The sequence below is a fragment of the Clupea harengus genome, chromosome 12 (genome assembly GCF_900700415.2).
Source record: "Clupea harengus chromosome 12, Ch_v2.0.2, whole genome shotgun sequence".
In the NCBI taxonomy this organism is placed as follows: domain Eukaryota; kingdom Metazoa; phylum Chordata; class Actinopteri; order Clupeiformes; family Clupeidae; genus Clupea; species Clupea harengus.
The window spans coordinates 15466063-15483551 of NC_045163.1; the positions used below are offsets into that span (position 1 = coordinate 15466063).

The 17489-nt window shown below is 46.0% G+C and overlaps 1 protein-coding gene across 5 annotated transcripts in view; it reads right to left on the reverse strand.

Annotated features, from left to right (window-relative positions):
* Positions 1-17489, reverse strand: part of LOC105900257 (membrane-associated phosphatidylinositol transfer protein 2) — a 40813-nt gene that overhangs the window by 5366 nt on the left and 17958 nt on the right. For 2 of the 5 annotated variants that reach the window (XM_031577183.1, XM_031577182.1), the window contains exons 3-19: positions 13386-13600; positions 13038-13159; positions 11861-12094; positions 10199-10531; positions 8924-9022; positions 8449-8553; positions 8168-8232; positions 7554-7652; positions 6144-6388; positions 5693-5882; positions 5290-5409; positions 4741-4949; positions 4170-4345; positions 3031-3201; positions 2098-2235; positions 682-846; positions 119-370 (exon numbers count right to left, since the gene is read on the reverse strand). In XM_031577183.1, the coding sequence (XP_031433043.1) occupies positions 119-370; positions 682-846; positions 2098-2235; positions 3031-3201; positions 4170-4345; positions 4741-4949; positions 5290-5409; positions 5693-5882; positions 6144-6388; positions 7554-7652; positions 8168-8232; positions 8449-8553; positions 8924-9022; positions 10199-10531; positions 11861-12094; positions 13038-13159; positions 13386-13600 (2938 nt within the window). The remainder of the gene's footprint in view (positions 1-118; positions 371-681; positions 847-2097; positions 2236-3030; positions 3202-4169; positions 4346-4740; positions 4950-5289; positions 5410-5692; positions 5883-6143; positions 6389-7553; positions 7653-8167; positions 8233-8448; positions 8554-8923; positions 9023-10198; positions 10532-11860; positions 12095-13037; positions 13160-13385; positions 13601-17489) is intronic. The other 3 variants (XM_031577184.1, XM_031577185.1, XM_031577187.1) reach the window with 3 other exon arrangements.

The window sequence follows — 17489 nt, forward strand, 5'->3', positions numbered from 1 at the left end:
CACTATTTGTTGACCACTAACTGTGCAATGGATGTGTAAATAAAAACTGGTGCACGTAGGTTGGGGGCTGCGCTGGGCTGCGCTCTACTGCGCTCCTCTTCTGCCTCAGGGGGGGTACCTTGTTTGATGTCCAGCTGACTGGCTGGAGGGGTGGGACAGGAGTCTGGCAGGGTGCTCTGCGAGCCCAGAGGGCTGCTCCTCTCTGAGGGGCCCGAGACGACGGACTCCCCATCCGTGTCTGAGGCCTTAGAGGACCACAGTTTGAGGCGGAGCTTAGGGGAAGGGCTCCGGGAGGAGAACCTAGTGTACGGGAGAGCCAGCTGGGACAGGAGGCTAAGCTTTTTGGAGGGACTATGTGGGCATGAATGGGCTATGAGATGGAGAGTAAAGAAGAGCATTAAACGGGAAATAAATGGCAAAAGAGTGGATAATGAGGCCAGTCAGCATTTTTATCACATATTCTTGGTCTGGTCCAACATCTCACTTAGTACAAAATTGCTAACGTTGCAACATTTGTGATAAATCTGATAAAATAAATATGAACTATTACATAACATAGCAAAGCTGTGGCAGCCTGTGTGTTTGGCAATATATATCCGATATCTGTATTAATTTGGAAACAATTGTAACAATTGCACCATTTGTATTTGATTAGGTTAAGGACAGTAGAGTGCAACTCACTGTTGGCCATGTTGGTGGCGCTGTAGTTGTCAGCGTGCCCCGAGGCCTGACTGCAGATGCTGACCTCACTGGGTCGGCGGGGGGGTCGGACAGCACAGAGCACCACGGGGGACGGGGGGTGGGAGCTCTCCAGGAACATCCCGCCGTGAGAATGAACAATGTCCGCTGTGGAACCGCACAAAGACGCCGATGTTAGGACAGCACAGCAGAGGCCCAAACAACATGGTGGACAGACCTGACCAGACCGCAAAGCATGAGGGGGGGAGACATGCCTCTTCAGGGATCAGCACTGAGACATGCCTCTATGGTCTCCCCAGCTGTGGCCATTGAGAGGTAAATATCTCTCCAATATCTACATATATATCGGCATGCTTCATCTATTCTATTCTCCCAGAGAATGGAACAAAAGCAGAAATGAACAGAATATAAAATAGACTTTCAATAATTAGGTCAGCCAGTGGGTCCATCTGAAAAGCAGAAAATCCCAGTTCTGTCCATCATCAAGTAAGATATGATTCTGTGATCAAATTCTATTCATTTTAGCAAAACCATATAATGAATTGCAAAATATATAGATTAACACAATAATATATGCATCTGCAATAAAGTAACAGTCAGTAAATATTCATACAAATACTGAACCTTCCATCATGGCAGCCATGTCTGTGTGAGGTTGGACACCTAGGCAACCCTCCTGTGATGCACATGATGTTATCGCTGCCTTGTCTGTGCCCGTCAAGCAAATGCAAATATCTGCTGACCGCAAACCGTTAGAGGGCACACTAGAGAGCCACTGAAGCGATGATAGCCAATCATCTCATCCTAACATCAGCACACAACCAATCGTGTGCAGCGAGACACCCAGACAGGCAAGGTTGAGAGGGTTAGCTATTAAAATTGATATGCTTTCACCTGTGTACACTAATGTAACCCCCTCATACCAACAAGCTTCTGAGAGTAAGAAACCTTGGCTGGGACCGTTTCATAGGGGTCATTTCTTTCTCCAGTTCAGTGCTTAAGGTGAAAGGCAGTTTGGGGTGACCATACTAACGAGTCGCCCAGTACACAGAGCAGTAGAGGAAGGCACACACAGGAAACAGAAACAGACAGAAGCACAGACACACAAAAGGGAAAGGAGAGTACAAAAAGACATATTGAGATGACAAACAGGAACACTATTGGCAGACAGGTAGAACGAGACACACACATGCACTCACTCACTCACACAAACACACACACACACACACACACACTCTCACACACAAACACACCCATCAACACACAGAGACACTTAAACGATTTCTTTCTCTCTTCTCTCTGTGTGTCACTCTCTCTCAGTCGCGCTCTCCCTCACACACACACACACACACACGGTCTACACACAGACAGGAGACTGAACCAGAAGAGGCTACACACACTCAACGGGGCCTGGCGGGGCGTGCCAGTTCAGCACGGGCACAGGGATGGAGGTCTCGCTGACCACCTCGGAGCAGCGCAGGGGCATGCCACCCACCCCGTCCAAAAACAGCTGCGGGCTGCTCTGGATCGTCTCCACTGGCAGCCGGGGAGGGATGGTGAGCAAGGTAGGGGTGCGGGGGTGGGGGTGGGGGTCGTGGTGTCACAGAGCGGATGCGTTGGGGTGTGTGGGGGGAGGACATAGAAAGAAAGAAACAAAAGACAAATAACAGACAGAGAAAAAAAACATGCGTCGACCGACAAACATGCTAACGGCTACAGGAGGAACAGGTTCAGTTTGCACTGACAAAAATCAGCAAAATCAGACAAACAACTAGTGGTACATGTGTGTATTTCACAGGTTCCACAGGACACCTAATGCCAGTTTAAATGATCTATGATTACAGATAGAGATGACAGTGGCCCCATTTGGCCTTATGTCAGTTTAAATGATCCATGTCTATAATAGAGACCTCATTTGGCCTCATGTCAGTTTAAATGATCTATGATTAAAGACAGAGACCTTATTTGGCCTTATGGTGACAGTTGTAAAATGCTCACATTTCTAGTTAATTTTTGCTGTCTTTTACCCACACTATGATGAATATTAGATAGCACTAACACTGGACTGTTCTCATGTCTAGTGACAGTGGTGGTGTGTTCAAGAAATAATAAGTGGAACAAACATACTTAAATGTTTATGTGAAACGAAACAATTAAAGTGAAGAAAGCAAAAGGTATGAAGCACAAACTAAGTAATAAACGCAATAAATAAACTTTATTCTAAATATTTTTGTACGTTTTCAAATAAAATGGCCGCCAGAATTTGAAATTCAGAGGACCATAACATGGCGGTGTGTGTCGATGTCCCATCAGACAGGAGGAGAAACTCACCCAGCAGGGCGGAGTTGCCATCCCCCAGCGGGAAGCGCTGGTAGCGGGGCACACTGAAGGGCGGCAGCACGTGGAAGCGCTTCTCCAGCAGGGGCTCCAGCCGGGAGGCCGACGGGTCGGCGGGGTGGAAAAGGTTGTACACCTGCTGACAGGCCGGCCGAAGATGGCCCACTGCAGCAGAGGATGAGTGGAGGTTAGAAACTCATCCAGCATAGAGACAGACTTAAGTGAATAACATTATGTCTCTGGAGACGGACTCAATTTAGACTCAAATAGTTATTCACCAGGAAGTCTTCATCAAAGTCTAATTGACACAGTGACCCTACCTGACAATAACTTAAGGGAAGCCTCCAATTAAAAACTCTTTTATGACTGAAAAAGGCTTGAGTTCTTCAAATTAGTCAGTGTTGAGGGGGTATGCCCAAGGGCAGGATTACTAATAGGGGTGAGATTTCTCTCGATTCTCTCTAGAACGATTCTGTCTCGATTCAGAAAAGTTCATAATCGATTTTGTAATTAAAAAAAAAAAAAAAAAAAAAAAAAAATTAAATTTAATTTTTTTTTTTTTTTTACACATTCATTTTGTGTTGAAATGCAAGCTGCATCGATTATTGCATTGTTCATTGAAAGTCATAATTGTGACAAGGGAAAGCTTTTTCTCTAATAAAAAATAGAGAAGGTAATTCATCTGTTGATTTTCTTTAATTATCCAACACAAAGTAGGAAGTGATTTGAGACTCTGAGTAGCAAACTGCATCGATAATCGTTTTATCGGTTTAGAATTGATAATCGATAATCGGTTTAGAATCGATAATCGGTGTAGAATCGATAATCGGTTTAGAATCGAATCGTTGACCACTGAATCGGAATCGAATCGAATCGTGAGGTGCCAAGAGATTCCCACCCCTAATTACTAATAGAGACTATCTATGAAAGATCAGTTCTTACAGTCTGGAAAAACCAAACCAAAATCAAACTTTTACCCTCCAGTAAATGACCTCCAAACTACACCATCGGATTGCCACTGTCTCTATTACTAAACTGCTCATTCCATGGCCACTGTCTGTTTGTGAAGCTGTGCTATAAAGACCACCTAAAGCCAGTATCTTAGAGGACTTTGGCTCTCTTCAGATGCGTACCATCCAGCGTTGGGACCACGGTCTTCCTGAGGGCCAGGACGAGGCCCAGTGGGGAGCCAAACAGGAAGAAGTCCGAAACCTCGAAGTCAAACTTGCCCAAAGCCCCGCCCTCAAGCATGGTGCTGCTGCTCGAGCGCCGGGAGCCTGGGTCGTTGCGCAGCACACTGGAGTGTAGACTACACACACACACACACACACACACACACACACACACACAGCCACACACACACAGACACACACACACACAGACAAACACACACAAGGTCCTTTAGACATACAGACTGTAAGTCACAAATACAACCAAAAATCTCTGGCAGTTAATTAGAAAAATTCCTTTTTTGAAACACATGGCTGGACTAGATCTGAATCAAGTCGATGGTCAGGTGTAGCTGATGACACAAAGAATATAATAAAATAAAGGGTGTTTCATAAAAAAAGATAAGAAAAATGATTGAGGTGCCTGGCCCTATTTTTATCATGTATGTGTGTGTGTGCTGGGTGAGTAAAGCATCTTGTGTTTGATCTAAGTGGTGTGTTTGCTTGTCTATTTAGGTATGTGTGGTCAACCGACCTGGACAGGAAAGCCTGGTGTTGTTTGATAGTGTCCAACTCATAGGTGGAGGAGTCGCTGCGTTTCCGTGGCAGCTGTTTCCGTGGTTCCTCGGCCCCACTGCAGCGAGGGATGTCGATGTTGCTACGACTCAGGTGGCGACTGCCCTCCAGAGTAGTACCACACGGCCCAGAATTCACCAGCAGAGCCGGAGACAGCAGATCATGGTCCTGGGGAATAAAACAGTGTACATGTAAAAGTGTGTGTGTGTGTTTGTGTGTGTGTATTAAATATGTATATGTATATGTATATATGTGTGTGTGTGCGTGTGTGTCTGTGTGTGTGAGTGTGTGTGTGTACATAGGTGTGTATAGGTGTGTGTGTGTGTGTGTGTGTGTGTGTGTGTGTGAGTGATTGTGTCAAGTATGTCTAATAAGATCAGATGGGGTTTTAATTTTTAAAGGTGTTTAGGTTGTTTCCCATTTGAGACACATGGCCTGAGTGTTGCCTGAGTGTGCTGATGCATCCTGCCCGTTTGGGATGAAAGGTGGTGCTAAAAATCAAACTCACGTGCACACTGACGATGCTGGTTCTCCTGCTGCTACACTGACTCTCACACACACTCACGTTGCTGCTGCACAGAGCGTCAAATGCCAGGATGCCACCCACACAGTCTCCGATCACACACACCTGCAACAGAGGGGTGCACCAGTCATCGAGTCTTCATCTACACTTTGACTTACATTTTGAAATCAATGGAAACTCCAGAATAAAATAAAATTGGTTTTTAATCAACTGTATTTTAACTTCATGTTAAAAAAATATTTCACCTATAAGACCGGACAGATACAGATTACTAATGAATATTCCATTTACTAAGTAATATCTGCAACATCTACAAAAAGCAAACAGATCACTTTGTACCAAACAAAATCCAGATAGTGGTCTGGTTGGTGCTAAAGCCTGCACTCACCTGACCAGAAAAGGAGGCCCCTTCGGCAGACTTGATGAAGTCGCTGTACACCTGGTTGGCCCGTGTGATTACCGTGGCGACCGCCTCCTGGTACTGGGGTGCGGAGGTCGCCAGCAGAGGCAGGGCGGCGAGGGGGATGTGGTCTTGACTGTTAGACAAGCAGCCCTCGTCATAGCTGTACGGACTCAAACTGTGAGGAGAGGAGAGGGACATGGGTCTGACTGTACATCCACAGCAGCAGCAGGAGCTTACTGCAATATCTGTGGCCACTTACTTATTTATTATAGAGAGTAGAACATTACAAGGAAGAGAGAAGTAAGACACAGAGAGAGAAACAGAGAGGAAATAGATGTGGCCATTAAAGAACAGCAATGCAAAACAGTGCTGAGAGTCCTGAGGAACAGAGTGATGCGAGCCGTGAGGTGTGAGCTGGGCAAGTCCAGACACTCACTGAGAGACGAGGGAGAAGGCCTCGGCGCAGATGGGCGGGCAGGGCACCAGGCGTAGAGCGACGCGACCCAGCGCGGTGGGGTAGTGCACGCGCATCACCGTCTCGAATGCGGTGGTCAGCGTGTTCAGGTCGCCCTGCTTGCTGGTGTGGTCACCGGCCCCGGTGTCCAGGATGTTCCCACCGTGGAGGACCAAGATGAGCACGTTGATCTTGGAGGGCTGCAAGCACTGCTGAGAGGATCCATCCTGAGAGAGAGAGACAGAGAGAAAGATGGAAAGAAAAGGAAAAGAAAGGAAGAGAAAGAGAGAGATTTCACTGGCGGGCGGGTGAAGCAGGCTAAGAACAAGAGATGGAGAGAGGGATAGAGAGTGAGATGTATTTGTACAAAATAATACAAAAATAGGAAGAAATAGGAATGACAAAAACTACATCTTACACTGAGAAGAGGTTGATATCTAAATGGAATCGAACCAAAGGGGGGAGGAGCTAGACAACATTAGTAATGTTGAAGGGTACACAATGTAAAAGTTACATCCTGATGCTAAGATTGCTGATACAATGATACAATTGTTGATTGCTGATAAAATAGCTCTACACTGCAACACTGTGGATTGGATGGGTTCTTCAGAAACCTTCTTGCAATGAAACCTATGATGTCAGAGAAGCAGCTTGGTTGGTGCACTGCTGATGCTACCACACCAGACTATGTGCAGTTTACAAATGGAGTGAGAACACATCCACGTGGCACAAACTGCACACGTGCCAAGCAAGGTCTGCAGTGCATGTCCATAGCAGTCCACGGAAACTGGGGATAAGGCAAACCAATAAGATTCACATTCACTAGTCTAACAGGAACAGGGAAGGCACTTCAGCAACATGGACAGAGCCCCTCTATACACCTCTCACCAGCTGACCCCACAGCAACCTAAATCTAGTCATTAACCTAAACTACACCTAATCCTCTCAATCAACCATATCTTACCAATCAACCATACCAGTCTCTACCCGAACTGTACAAGATGTTGGACAGATGCCACCCAACTTGTTTTTTTTTAAGTCCATTGTGGACAAAATGTCCATTGTGACCTTAGAAATGACCGATATTAGCAAGCAAAGATAACAGAGCTCAGAGAAGTGTAACTGTATTACATCTATCTACATGAAATAACATGTCAACACTACAATTGCCTCTGATCAGAAAAACTAACTTTAGGGGCAGCTTTGAAATTTCAGACACACAATCTCTGTCGAAACGAATATACCACAAGTGTACACACTAACATACATACACAGCTGTCTAGTCAACTAGGGAATCCTAAAGATGACTGGCAGATCGGGGAGTCTACAAGGGGTTGGCTATGGCTACTAAACACAGGCCAAAGATGCACTTGGCTCTGTGTGATTACTCACAGCTGGAGGCCTGTGAACTCTGATCTCTGGGAGGCGCTTGGAGCATTTGTGGTGTTTGTGGTGTCTGTGATGTTTGGAGTGCTTGACCGGCCGCAGCGTCTGAGCATGAGAACAGATGAACGCTGAGGAGGCTCTCCAGAGGATCTCTGTGCTTGGGGCTTTCCCTCCCCTCAACTCTCTGAGGAACTCCAGAATCTCTCATGCATCATGAGAACATGGCCTTCAAGTGGCCTTCATATGACCTTCAAAACAGAAGGCCTCCTCTCATCCTAATTATCCTTAGACAGCTTATCCCTCCACAGGCTGTTTCAGCGCCTTGTGTTCTTGTGTTTACTTGCACTACTATACTACACGCTCATACTCCCTCTTTCATTAAGTTTTATGTTAAAGCTAGGGTTAGTGAATAATACAGAATAATGAGGGTTTAGGTTTACAAATCCTTTTATGCAGGACTACACACATTCAAAATGAGTTTTCTGCGAATGTTTGCTGACGTGACAGATTAAATATTATCCATGTTCAAAAGTTGTAGAACAGCCAGGGAAAGACCATGTAGACATTGAACATGGAGAGATTGAATATGATGGTTTGTGTGACATAGAAATAATACAAACCTCAGTGACCCTTTCCACACTAGGCGGTTCCACAAAATCCCCCCCAGGTTCGGGATACAAGTCACCTGTCCAACAAAAAAGGATGAACACCGGCTATGAATAAAATTAGTATTGGTAAAAGAACATGGAGCATAGTTCACTTGGATACTGAGGTTTAACTGGAACACACTCAGTTTTGAAAAAGCCTGACCCATAGTTAAGAGCGCACTGCACCCACAGACCGCACAAGGCTATCAACTGTTAGCAATGAGCCATTTGAAGTCAATGTGTGTTACTCATACCATGTGATTCATCAGTGTCTGTTGTTTCGATCTTATCCATCAGGTCAGTGGAGTTCCATTTGGTGATCTCCTTGTCGAAAATCTCCTCATTATCAGAGAAGTCTTCTGGGAAGGATACACATATAGTAGAGCATAGAGTGAGAGCATAGAGTGGAGTTTCAGGCCCTGTCCACAACTGTCCAACACGAGTATGTCAGCCATACTATGCTAGAAAGTCTGAAGAAAAAGGTTACTTTCAAATAGCTAAAGATCTTAAAATGTCCTGCAAAGTATGCGTCACTAACATGCTGTTGATGTCTGGCTACAGTCCTTTGATGACTGTAAAATCAGGCTCATTCTAGCAGCCAAACTCACACAGCAACAATCAGTCTGCCCATACTCCAATCTGTTTCTATTTGCACTACTCATTACTAGAGGTTGCCAGACATTTGAGTTTCTTCACAGCAGTAGAATTGGAAAAGAGAAGTGCAATTACCAGGGGCATCAAAGAACTCATCGTCTGTGCTGTCATCTGAGTCTCGAGCTATGCTCTGCATACGCCACTCGGACAGGCTATGACTAGACGGGCTTCCTGCTACAGAGGGAGAAGCAGAGCGATGGATCGGTGAGGAGAGGGAGAGGGGGATAAGGAGAGGAAGGGGCAAAGGAGAAGAGGGGGAGGAAGAAGAGGGGGCAGAAAAGGTGGAGAGAAACAGTGGTATGAGTTGCAAAATAATCAAAGTGAAGTAAAGAAAAATCTAATTTCAAGATTTCAAAGTTTGAAATGTTAATAAAGATTCATTAGCTTTGGCACTGAAATCCATGTGCTGTTGGAAGGGTGCCTTCTAGTGATGCACTGCTATGAAAATTGGATATGGATTTTGACATCAGTGTTTGCCAATACTTTTTCTGCTCTGTAAGTTTTTTGCTAAACTACTTTCGCTAAACTGATGATTTTGAATCACAGAACTCTAAAGTAATTTGACACCATTTATCTTTTCCTACTTTCTCTATTCCCGCTGTTTCCCTACAGCCAATTGAAAATTGAAAAAGTGCCGTCCCTGAAGCATGAAGGATTGGCAAGTTTTTCATTATTACAATTACTTTAATTGACAGCACTTTATTTGAACCAATTTAAAACCTAACTGGAATTGGCTGATTTTAAACAAGAAACAGATCGTACTTTAGTCTAATCCTTTTGTGCGAGAGGGACAGAAAGTGGACACCAGGTATGCACAAACAGTACTGGCAAATGGGGCAGAGCGCGGGAGTAGAGATTTCTATTTCGGAAGCCAACTTCCAGAGTCTATTATTGTGACTGCTATGAGACCAGACATGGTGTTATATTCTGAGTGTGAGTGCATTGTTTGCTTTAGTTAACTTTGAGTTAATGATTCCCTTCGATGAGGAAGTCGTTTAAAGGAAGAACTAGTTGCGGAAGCTAGGAAACAACGTTGGGAAGCACGCACAAGACCGGTGGAGATAGGTGCTAGAGATAGTAGCTAAATCAACCACATGGCTTCTGTTGGATTTTGGCTTTCGAGGATGGTCACTCAAAGGAGCTTTAAAGGACGTCTGAGGCTGCTGAAAAGGCGAGCCAGTGGTTATGGCTGAAGCGCTCACAGATTACTTGGGGGCATGTGAATTAACCTGTTTTATGTGAAGAAGCCTGTTGTTGCAAGAAGTTCTGGAAGTTGGCATGCTGGCACACTTTGATACCGGGAAAGATCTTCTGGATTTTGGCTACCTGGAGCCTGCATTTAGTACTCACCCCCCCTCTTTGAGGAGCGTGAGGAGCGCGAGGAGGTGGACCACTGCTTGGTGAGCTCCCCTCTCGCCTGTAGGGTGTCCCCCGAGCTCCGCCCCGACTCCTCTGCCTCGGTCGTGCTGATTGGCTGCTTGTCCTCCGGCTGCTGGTCAGGGGCGGGGTCCGTGCCCTTGGCCTCTCCGCCCTCTTCGTTGCAGCTGTACTGGGCCATCTTAGCCGCCAGCGCTAGTTGCGTCTCCAGCTCCAATTGCCGGATGTCCTCGATGGTCAGGCCGTACCACTCGTCCTGCCAGCACCATGCCTGCCTGTGAGCACGCACCATCACTTTACGCAGGCCTGGAACAGACAATCACATACACACAAAACACACACACACACACAGAGAAACACACACACATTTGCTTATGCCTGAAACACATACATATACATCAAAAATACAGAAGGCCAGAGACATACACACACACAAACACACACACGCACACAATGACACATTTGGACTGCATCCCTGTCTAATTTGTATGCCTTAACCAGTCACATTACACACATACAAACACAAAGAGGGTTCGACGGCATCACTGTTGCAGCCTCTTGATCCAGGAGTATGTGATTGCGTATGTGTATCTGATTATGAGTGTGTGTGTGTGTGTGTGTGTGTGTGTGTGTGTGAGTGTGCGTGAGTGTTTGATTATGAGTGTGTGTGTGTGCGTGTGTGTGTGAGAGGTCTCAGAAGTCTCAGAGGAGAAACACAACACCTCATGCAAACACTCACACACACTCACACACACACACACACACACACACACACACACAGACACACAAATAAACCCCCATTAAGAGAAAAGGTTGTCGGGTGTCGTCCTCATGTAGAAGCCACAGCTGCTCTGATGCAGCCCACAGGGACTGTCATGTACCCTCAGCACCAGGGGTCGGTCTCAGGAGGCTTTCTATTAACTCATTAATGAGGGTTCAACCTGAGAGCCTTTCATTGAAAACACGGTCTATCTTTCACTTCAGCACAGACTGTAGCCACACTCAGTAAATACAATTATTTAAAATTAAAACAGTTCAACATTTTTCGGTCAAACTATACAGGAGGAGGCTAATTACACAGCAGCACTGAAACCCCAACAGGAGGCAACTCTCTGTTGATAACTGTTCACTGATAACACATTTCCTCCAGGATCCCCCACTCTGCAAACTATGTTATCAGTGCAGTATCAGCCTCACAATGCTGCTCACAAAGACTGGTGAGCGACAGTGTAAACACCCCACTGTATGGCACTGTCTGCTTCCTTTCAGTTTATGACGACAGTGAGCTGTCAGCAGCTGTGGAGGAGTGATTGAATTAAAGTACAGGAAAGCTCCTGAACAAACTCAGCTCCTGTTTGTCTGTGAGTGTGTGTGTGTGTGTGTATGTTGTGGGGACAACGGATTATGTCAGATGCACTTTCATTAAGATCGGTTTAATGATTAATACACTGGTCAGACACTGACAGAAACTCACACACACACGCACGCGTACACACACACGCACGCGTGCACACACACATCAAACACACACAACCACACACACAGATAGGAACATAACCCTGTTGATGAAACAGGTTTCTAGAAAATGGTCTGTAGGCCCAGGTGGAATGTCTTCCGGTTGCCATGGATACATACCCACATCATGGATGAAGCGCTCAATCTTGGACTGCATGCCCCAGTAGCGGAACTCCACCTTGCACAGCTTGTAGGCGCACATGACGGGACTCTTGCCCGGGTTGTCCTCGATCTGCTGGATCCAGTCATCCATCAGGGGCCCCCTCAGGGTTTTCTCTGACGTGTACAAGCGGGGGTCCTCCTCCGCGAGGTACTCGTGAGGGGCGATGGGGTCTTTCACAATGTCTATGGGATCTATGATGATCATACACATTCAGTATCAACACTTGGTCACAAACAGCCAGATAAGGAAAACCCAGGATCAAGTTGAAACTAAATTGAAAAATAGAAATACATATATAACAATATATAACAATAACATAGAAATGGAGATATAGAAGTAGAAACTAGTCAGTATGAGTCAACAATCTTGCCATACAGAAAAAAAAAATCTAAGGAGATTGAATAAAAAATCAATTAGCAAAATGCACGGCAGGTCTTATATATTCAAATAAATCGTAAATCTTTAGACCTCTGCTCATCACAGACCATGTGTGATCACAGGACAAGTTCAATACGACCAAACAAAAGACAAACATGAAACTTGATGAAATCAGTCTGCTTCAGTCCCCTGCTGTTTCTGCTTTGATGAGAGGGACCTGCTAGTGGTGCAGTACTGTCGGGCGCCACTTAGGGGTGCATCTGTGCCCTCGTGAGACAGGGCTGTTATGTAACAGGGTGACCGGGACACCCCCCCCCCCCCCACCTCAGGAGCTCAGCCCTGCACAGACAACAGACAGCAGCCAGCACTATCCCAGGGTGCATCAGTGCGCTCTCATACTGTGCAACAACACAACAGCAGGCACTCGGGACGCTGTCTGCATCTTAAACACAGCAGCAGCAGCAGCCCTACAGGACTAGAGGCAACCACTGCTCTCCTGCAGGAGCATCCACACATACACACACACACACACACACACACACACACACACACACACAAACACACACACACACACACACACACACACACACAAACACACATTCCTGACTACCCTCTATACAATACGCAGAATACTGATGCATGTGGTTCTTTCAAAAATGCCTGTGCATATATACAGATCAGTCAGAAGACATATGGACACATGCTGCTTCATCGGGTCTTTTCTGCCTCTCAGCTGGTGATCAGGGTCATCCGTACCTACGGTTCTCTCGCGTTTGTCTGACGAGGACAGGTTGAAGACATCCTCTTTGATCCCTGTGTCCGGCTTGTAGTACGTCTCAATGTCAATGGAGAACTTCTCCACAAACGGACACGTGTAGCTGTGGGACAGGACATGGCGGGATGGACGTCCATTACAGTGTGTCTGACAACGTTGTAGGATGCAAGTGTGTGTGTGTGTGTGTGTGTGTGTGTGTGTGTACCACACACAAGTGAATATGCGTGTATGTATATGTCTGTATGCAGATGTATGTGCGTGTGTGTATGTAGGTGAATATGTGTGTGTGTGTTTGTGTGTGTATTTTCTGTGTGTATATCGGATCTTACCGCGTGCGTGTGTAAGGGTAGGCATTCCAGGATTCTTCCTCAACGCGCAGCGCGGCCTTGGGCAGGATGGAGCGGAACCAGCCGGGGATGTGCTGGCCGATGTGGTACACCTTGTGCGTGTACTGGCCCTCCCCGCCGGGCCCGTCAGTGTAGGGCCGGTTCTCCAGGATCTCCACCCCACTGCCTTCCCCACAGCTCTCCTCTCGACTCTTCTTCTGCAATGGGGGAGAGAGAAGGGACAGAGAGAGAGAGGGGTAAGATTTACTGACCATGCACAGGGATGTGGAGAGATCTAGACAAATTATTACCCAGGGTGCCCCAGACAAGCAGACTACGTGTGTGGATGTTTTATGCCTCACAGCCCAGTGAACAGGTTGTTTTATAGGTTTGGGGACAGTGTTATATCACCCCCACACCGAGGATAGATTTCTGATAAACGTAATGTGAGGGCAGGTGAACTCCCTTGAAACACAGACTAGTCAGTTGGGCACCTTAACCAATTTATAACTGGTCCACCGGTGGAGAAGGCTGTCTCCATCCTCTAAGGAAAGAATGACAGCAAAGATCAAGACGGAAAGCAGCCCCCACTGCACTTCCAAAGTTCAAATTCAGTTGGGAGACAGACTCAAGGCAAGACAGCAAGCGTTTTGTGTGACATGAAGGCTGAGAGCATGTAGCATGACTTGCATGAGAGAAAGAGCTGTACAGGCTGAAGCACACAAGACATCACCACATCAGCGGCGGCCCCTGCAACTCTCCTAACTCTCATTTTCATTCATTAAAAATGATTTCCAGACGGATCCTGAAAAAACGCTGTACTTATTCCAGGGCTCGTGTTGAGACGATCCGTGAGCTGAAACAGTATTAAATCGTGATCTAATACCTTAAGTCTTCAGCAGGTGGTGACCAAAAGCAGACAGCCCACTGGGCCATCTAATCCACAGAAGGTGGGCATGTAGCCAGTGAGTGGAAGCCGAGAGTTGCTTGAAAGAGCCCTGGATGAAAGTATCTGCTTCTTATTGGGCAGAACATGAAAACAGACACTACAATACAAGCATCTTGTAAGAGACCCTTAACTGCACAATCTCTTTCAGCCCATTATGTGTTTGTTGTGGCAGTGCTTTTGCATGTGGCCTTCTCATATGTTTTGCCAAAGAATTTACCAAAACCTTTTTAAATCACTGTCTTTCTCTCAGTCAAAGGTTGGCCACAGTCTGTGCTAATGTAAAACCCCTCTCATTTAGAGGTCTACAGTCCGCTCAGGGCTTTTTATCCGTTGTGGGAGTCATAAGAGCAGTTGGAATCTGATGTGTTTGGCCAGCAGGAGGAGTTCTGCTGAGGCTGTCTGTGTCTGTGGCGCCTGACAAATCACAGGCTCCATTACTGCTCCAGCTTTTCATTAAGGAGCAGACACCGCCCGCCTGCTTTCAGCACTTAGGCCTACACAGACACACACACACACACACTCACACACACTTCCCCTCACATGCACACCACGAACACAGATTCGCACACAGACACATACACATATAAGTGTGCACACACACACACACACAAACACATGCTCCCATGTCCACATACAAAACACACACACACACACACACACACACACACACTCACTACACAAACACACACACAAATACATGCTTGTATATCCAGACAGTTGCTGAGGCTGTATTTGCACATGCTAATTTAGCACTTTAGCCCACTGACAGCAGAACCAGTCCAGAATCTCATCAGCCCACGGACACCAGAACCACACCAGACAACTAATGCGAGAACATCTCCAGCTCTCTAACTTCAGATCCTGTTCCAGCGCTAACACATTCCACTGACTCAGACACTGGCAGAGACAACATCACACAAACTTTTGGCTGTTCACCTCCAAAATGAGGCCGCAGCGCACAAAAACACAATAATGCACCCAAGCCCCCAAAACTATTCACAGTGGTCTCCACAACACTTCCAACAGCAAAGTAGTTTTTAGCATCAAGGTTTTTTTCTCTGCTTGTCTTTAGGCTCTGTGCATGAGGGGAATAACAAATGATGAGAGTTCCCTGAAGATTTTGATGGACAACACCCTCAAAGAACAAACACGTCTGTCACTCACACACAAAAGGATGGCGCTTAATAAAACCCGACTACACAGAGGAAGGCAATAAGCTCCTGTATTCCACACCACTGAGTAAGCCGCCATCTTTAATTAACAGAGACACTTTTGCCCAAATTATCTCTTCAAAGTCCACCCATGCAAATAATGTGCCTTCCCCATTAATTACGAACACTCAGCTGGAGCAAAGAGTCTCCTGTGACAGAACCCATGACTCACCAAACTAACGAACAGTGAAGACCTCTAGAGGTTTATTAACAAACCAACATTTTTGGTGAGTAACCAGCCTGACGATCAGTCCTACCTTAAACCAAATATTACAGTGTACATAAGTAATAAAAGTAACAAATAATCCTATGTACATATGGCAGAATGGTCAGCCTCACCAGGTCAAACGCTAGCTGGTGAGTAACCAGTCAGATGATCGGCCCTACTTTAAAATGGGTATTATAATTGTACAAAATAATCCTATGTACACATGGTGGAAATATTTATTGGTACTTCTCATTTAAAGTAGACATTACCCATGACTCATCAAGTGCATCATCTAACACCACGTGTGAAAAAAGAGAAGTGCATTCCATCGATACTTCTCAATGACTTCTTAAGTACCTGGTGCCTATGGACACTTTCTGCAAAGCAGGGCCACTTATCTCATTATCTACACTTGAGCCACACTTGAGTCGTTGCTTGTCCCATTCCTCGGGTACGCCAGAGCACAGTGCTGCACTTTGTGCACTCTTGCTGTGCACCTGCTGTACATGAACACTGTCGTGAGGTGAACATTTAGGGAAGGTTACCCTGCACTGACTATACTGAGAAAAGGTTGAACACACCTATGCTTTTGGCTGCATAGGGAAGTGAAATTGCTTTGGCATCCTGAGCAGCAGAGCATGCTGTAGTCTGTTTGTGCTTCTTTGGTACTTTCTGGGTTTTGGCGTGTTGATGGCCTTGACTGTTTGTGTGGCCAGCACATCAATCACTGGAGAAGGCATGATTGGATGGCTATTGATCCGCCATGTTTGGACCTTCTGCAATACCTGTCATTTCTCTCCTTTTCTTCCTCGTTTTTGGTTTCCTTTCTTCTGACCTAAACTCTGATTCTTTGCAAAAAAAAAGGTCTATTGGTATGTCTTTTGTATAAAAAAAAACAGTGCAAATTAGATTGAATTGAAGTGAAGTTGACTAGGCAGGCTTTAATGAAATTAAACTAGGGCTGCCAGGGCTGGGGGAATAGTCAAGACCATGCATTCCTCCAAAAAGCTGAGCTCACTGAAAGCACATTACTTTCATCCATATGAGGAAAGAAAAATATAATAATAAAAATGGAATCCATTTAAAAAATGAGCTGTTTGATCTCATGAACTCCTGGCATTTCTTCCCTCCCCTCCCTCTCTCTCTCTCTCTCTCTCTGATGACAGCAGTTTGGAGGCGTGCCTGGCCAAAAGCACATCAGCAGTACTCTGATGGAGGGAGGGAGGAAAGATGAGACAAAAAAAAGGGGTTGGGAGATGAGAGAGGAGTGGAGATGGAGAGAATAGGGGAGAGGAAGGAGAGGACAAGTGAGCAGAGAAGAGAAGAAAGTAGTTGAGTAGCAGAGGAGAGATGAGTAGAGGAGTGGGTAAGAGAAAAGGACCAGGTTGAGGAAAAAATAGGAAGAGGAGGAGAGGAGAGGAGAGGAAAGGAAAGGAAAGGAGAGAAAGAAAGAAAGAAGGCTGAACAGAGGAGGGGAACGACAGAAAAGAGGAGACGAGTAGAGGATGGGGAATGTTGGATGTTGTGCTGACTAAACTCCTGTCTGTGTCTGGAGAGGTCTGAAAGCCCCTAGCTCATCACCGCCACACCCCTACACACACACACACACATACACACACACCTCATCCATCTCATCACAGTCCCTCCCCCCCAGGGCACACTGGGAAAACTGTATAACAGAATCAGCAGAGTTGCGTCGCCGTAGCAACAGGCCTGTCTCGTCCTGACCTTTCCCTCCG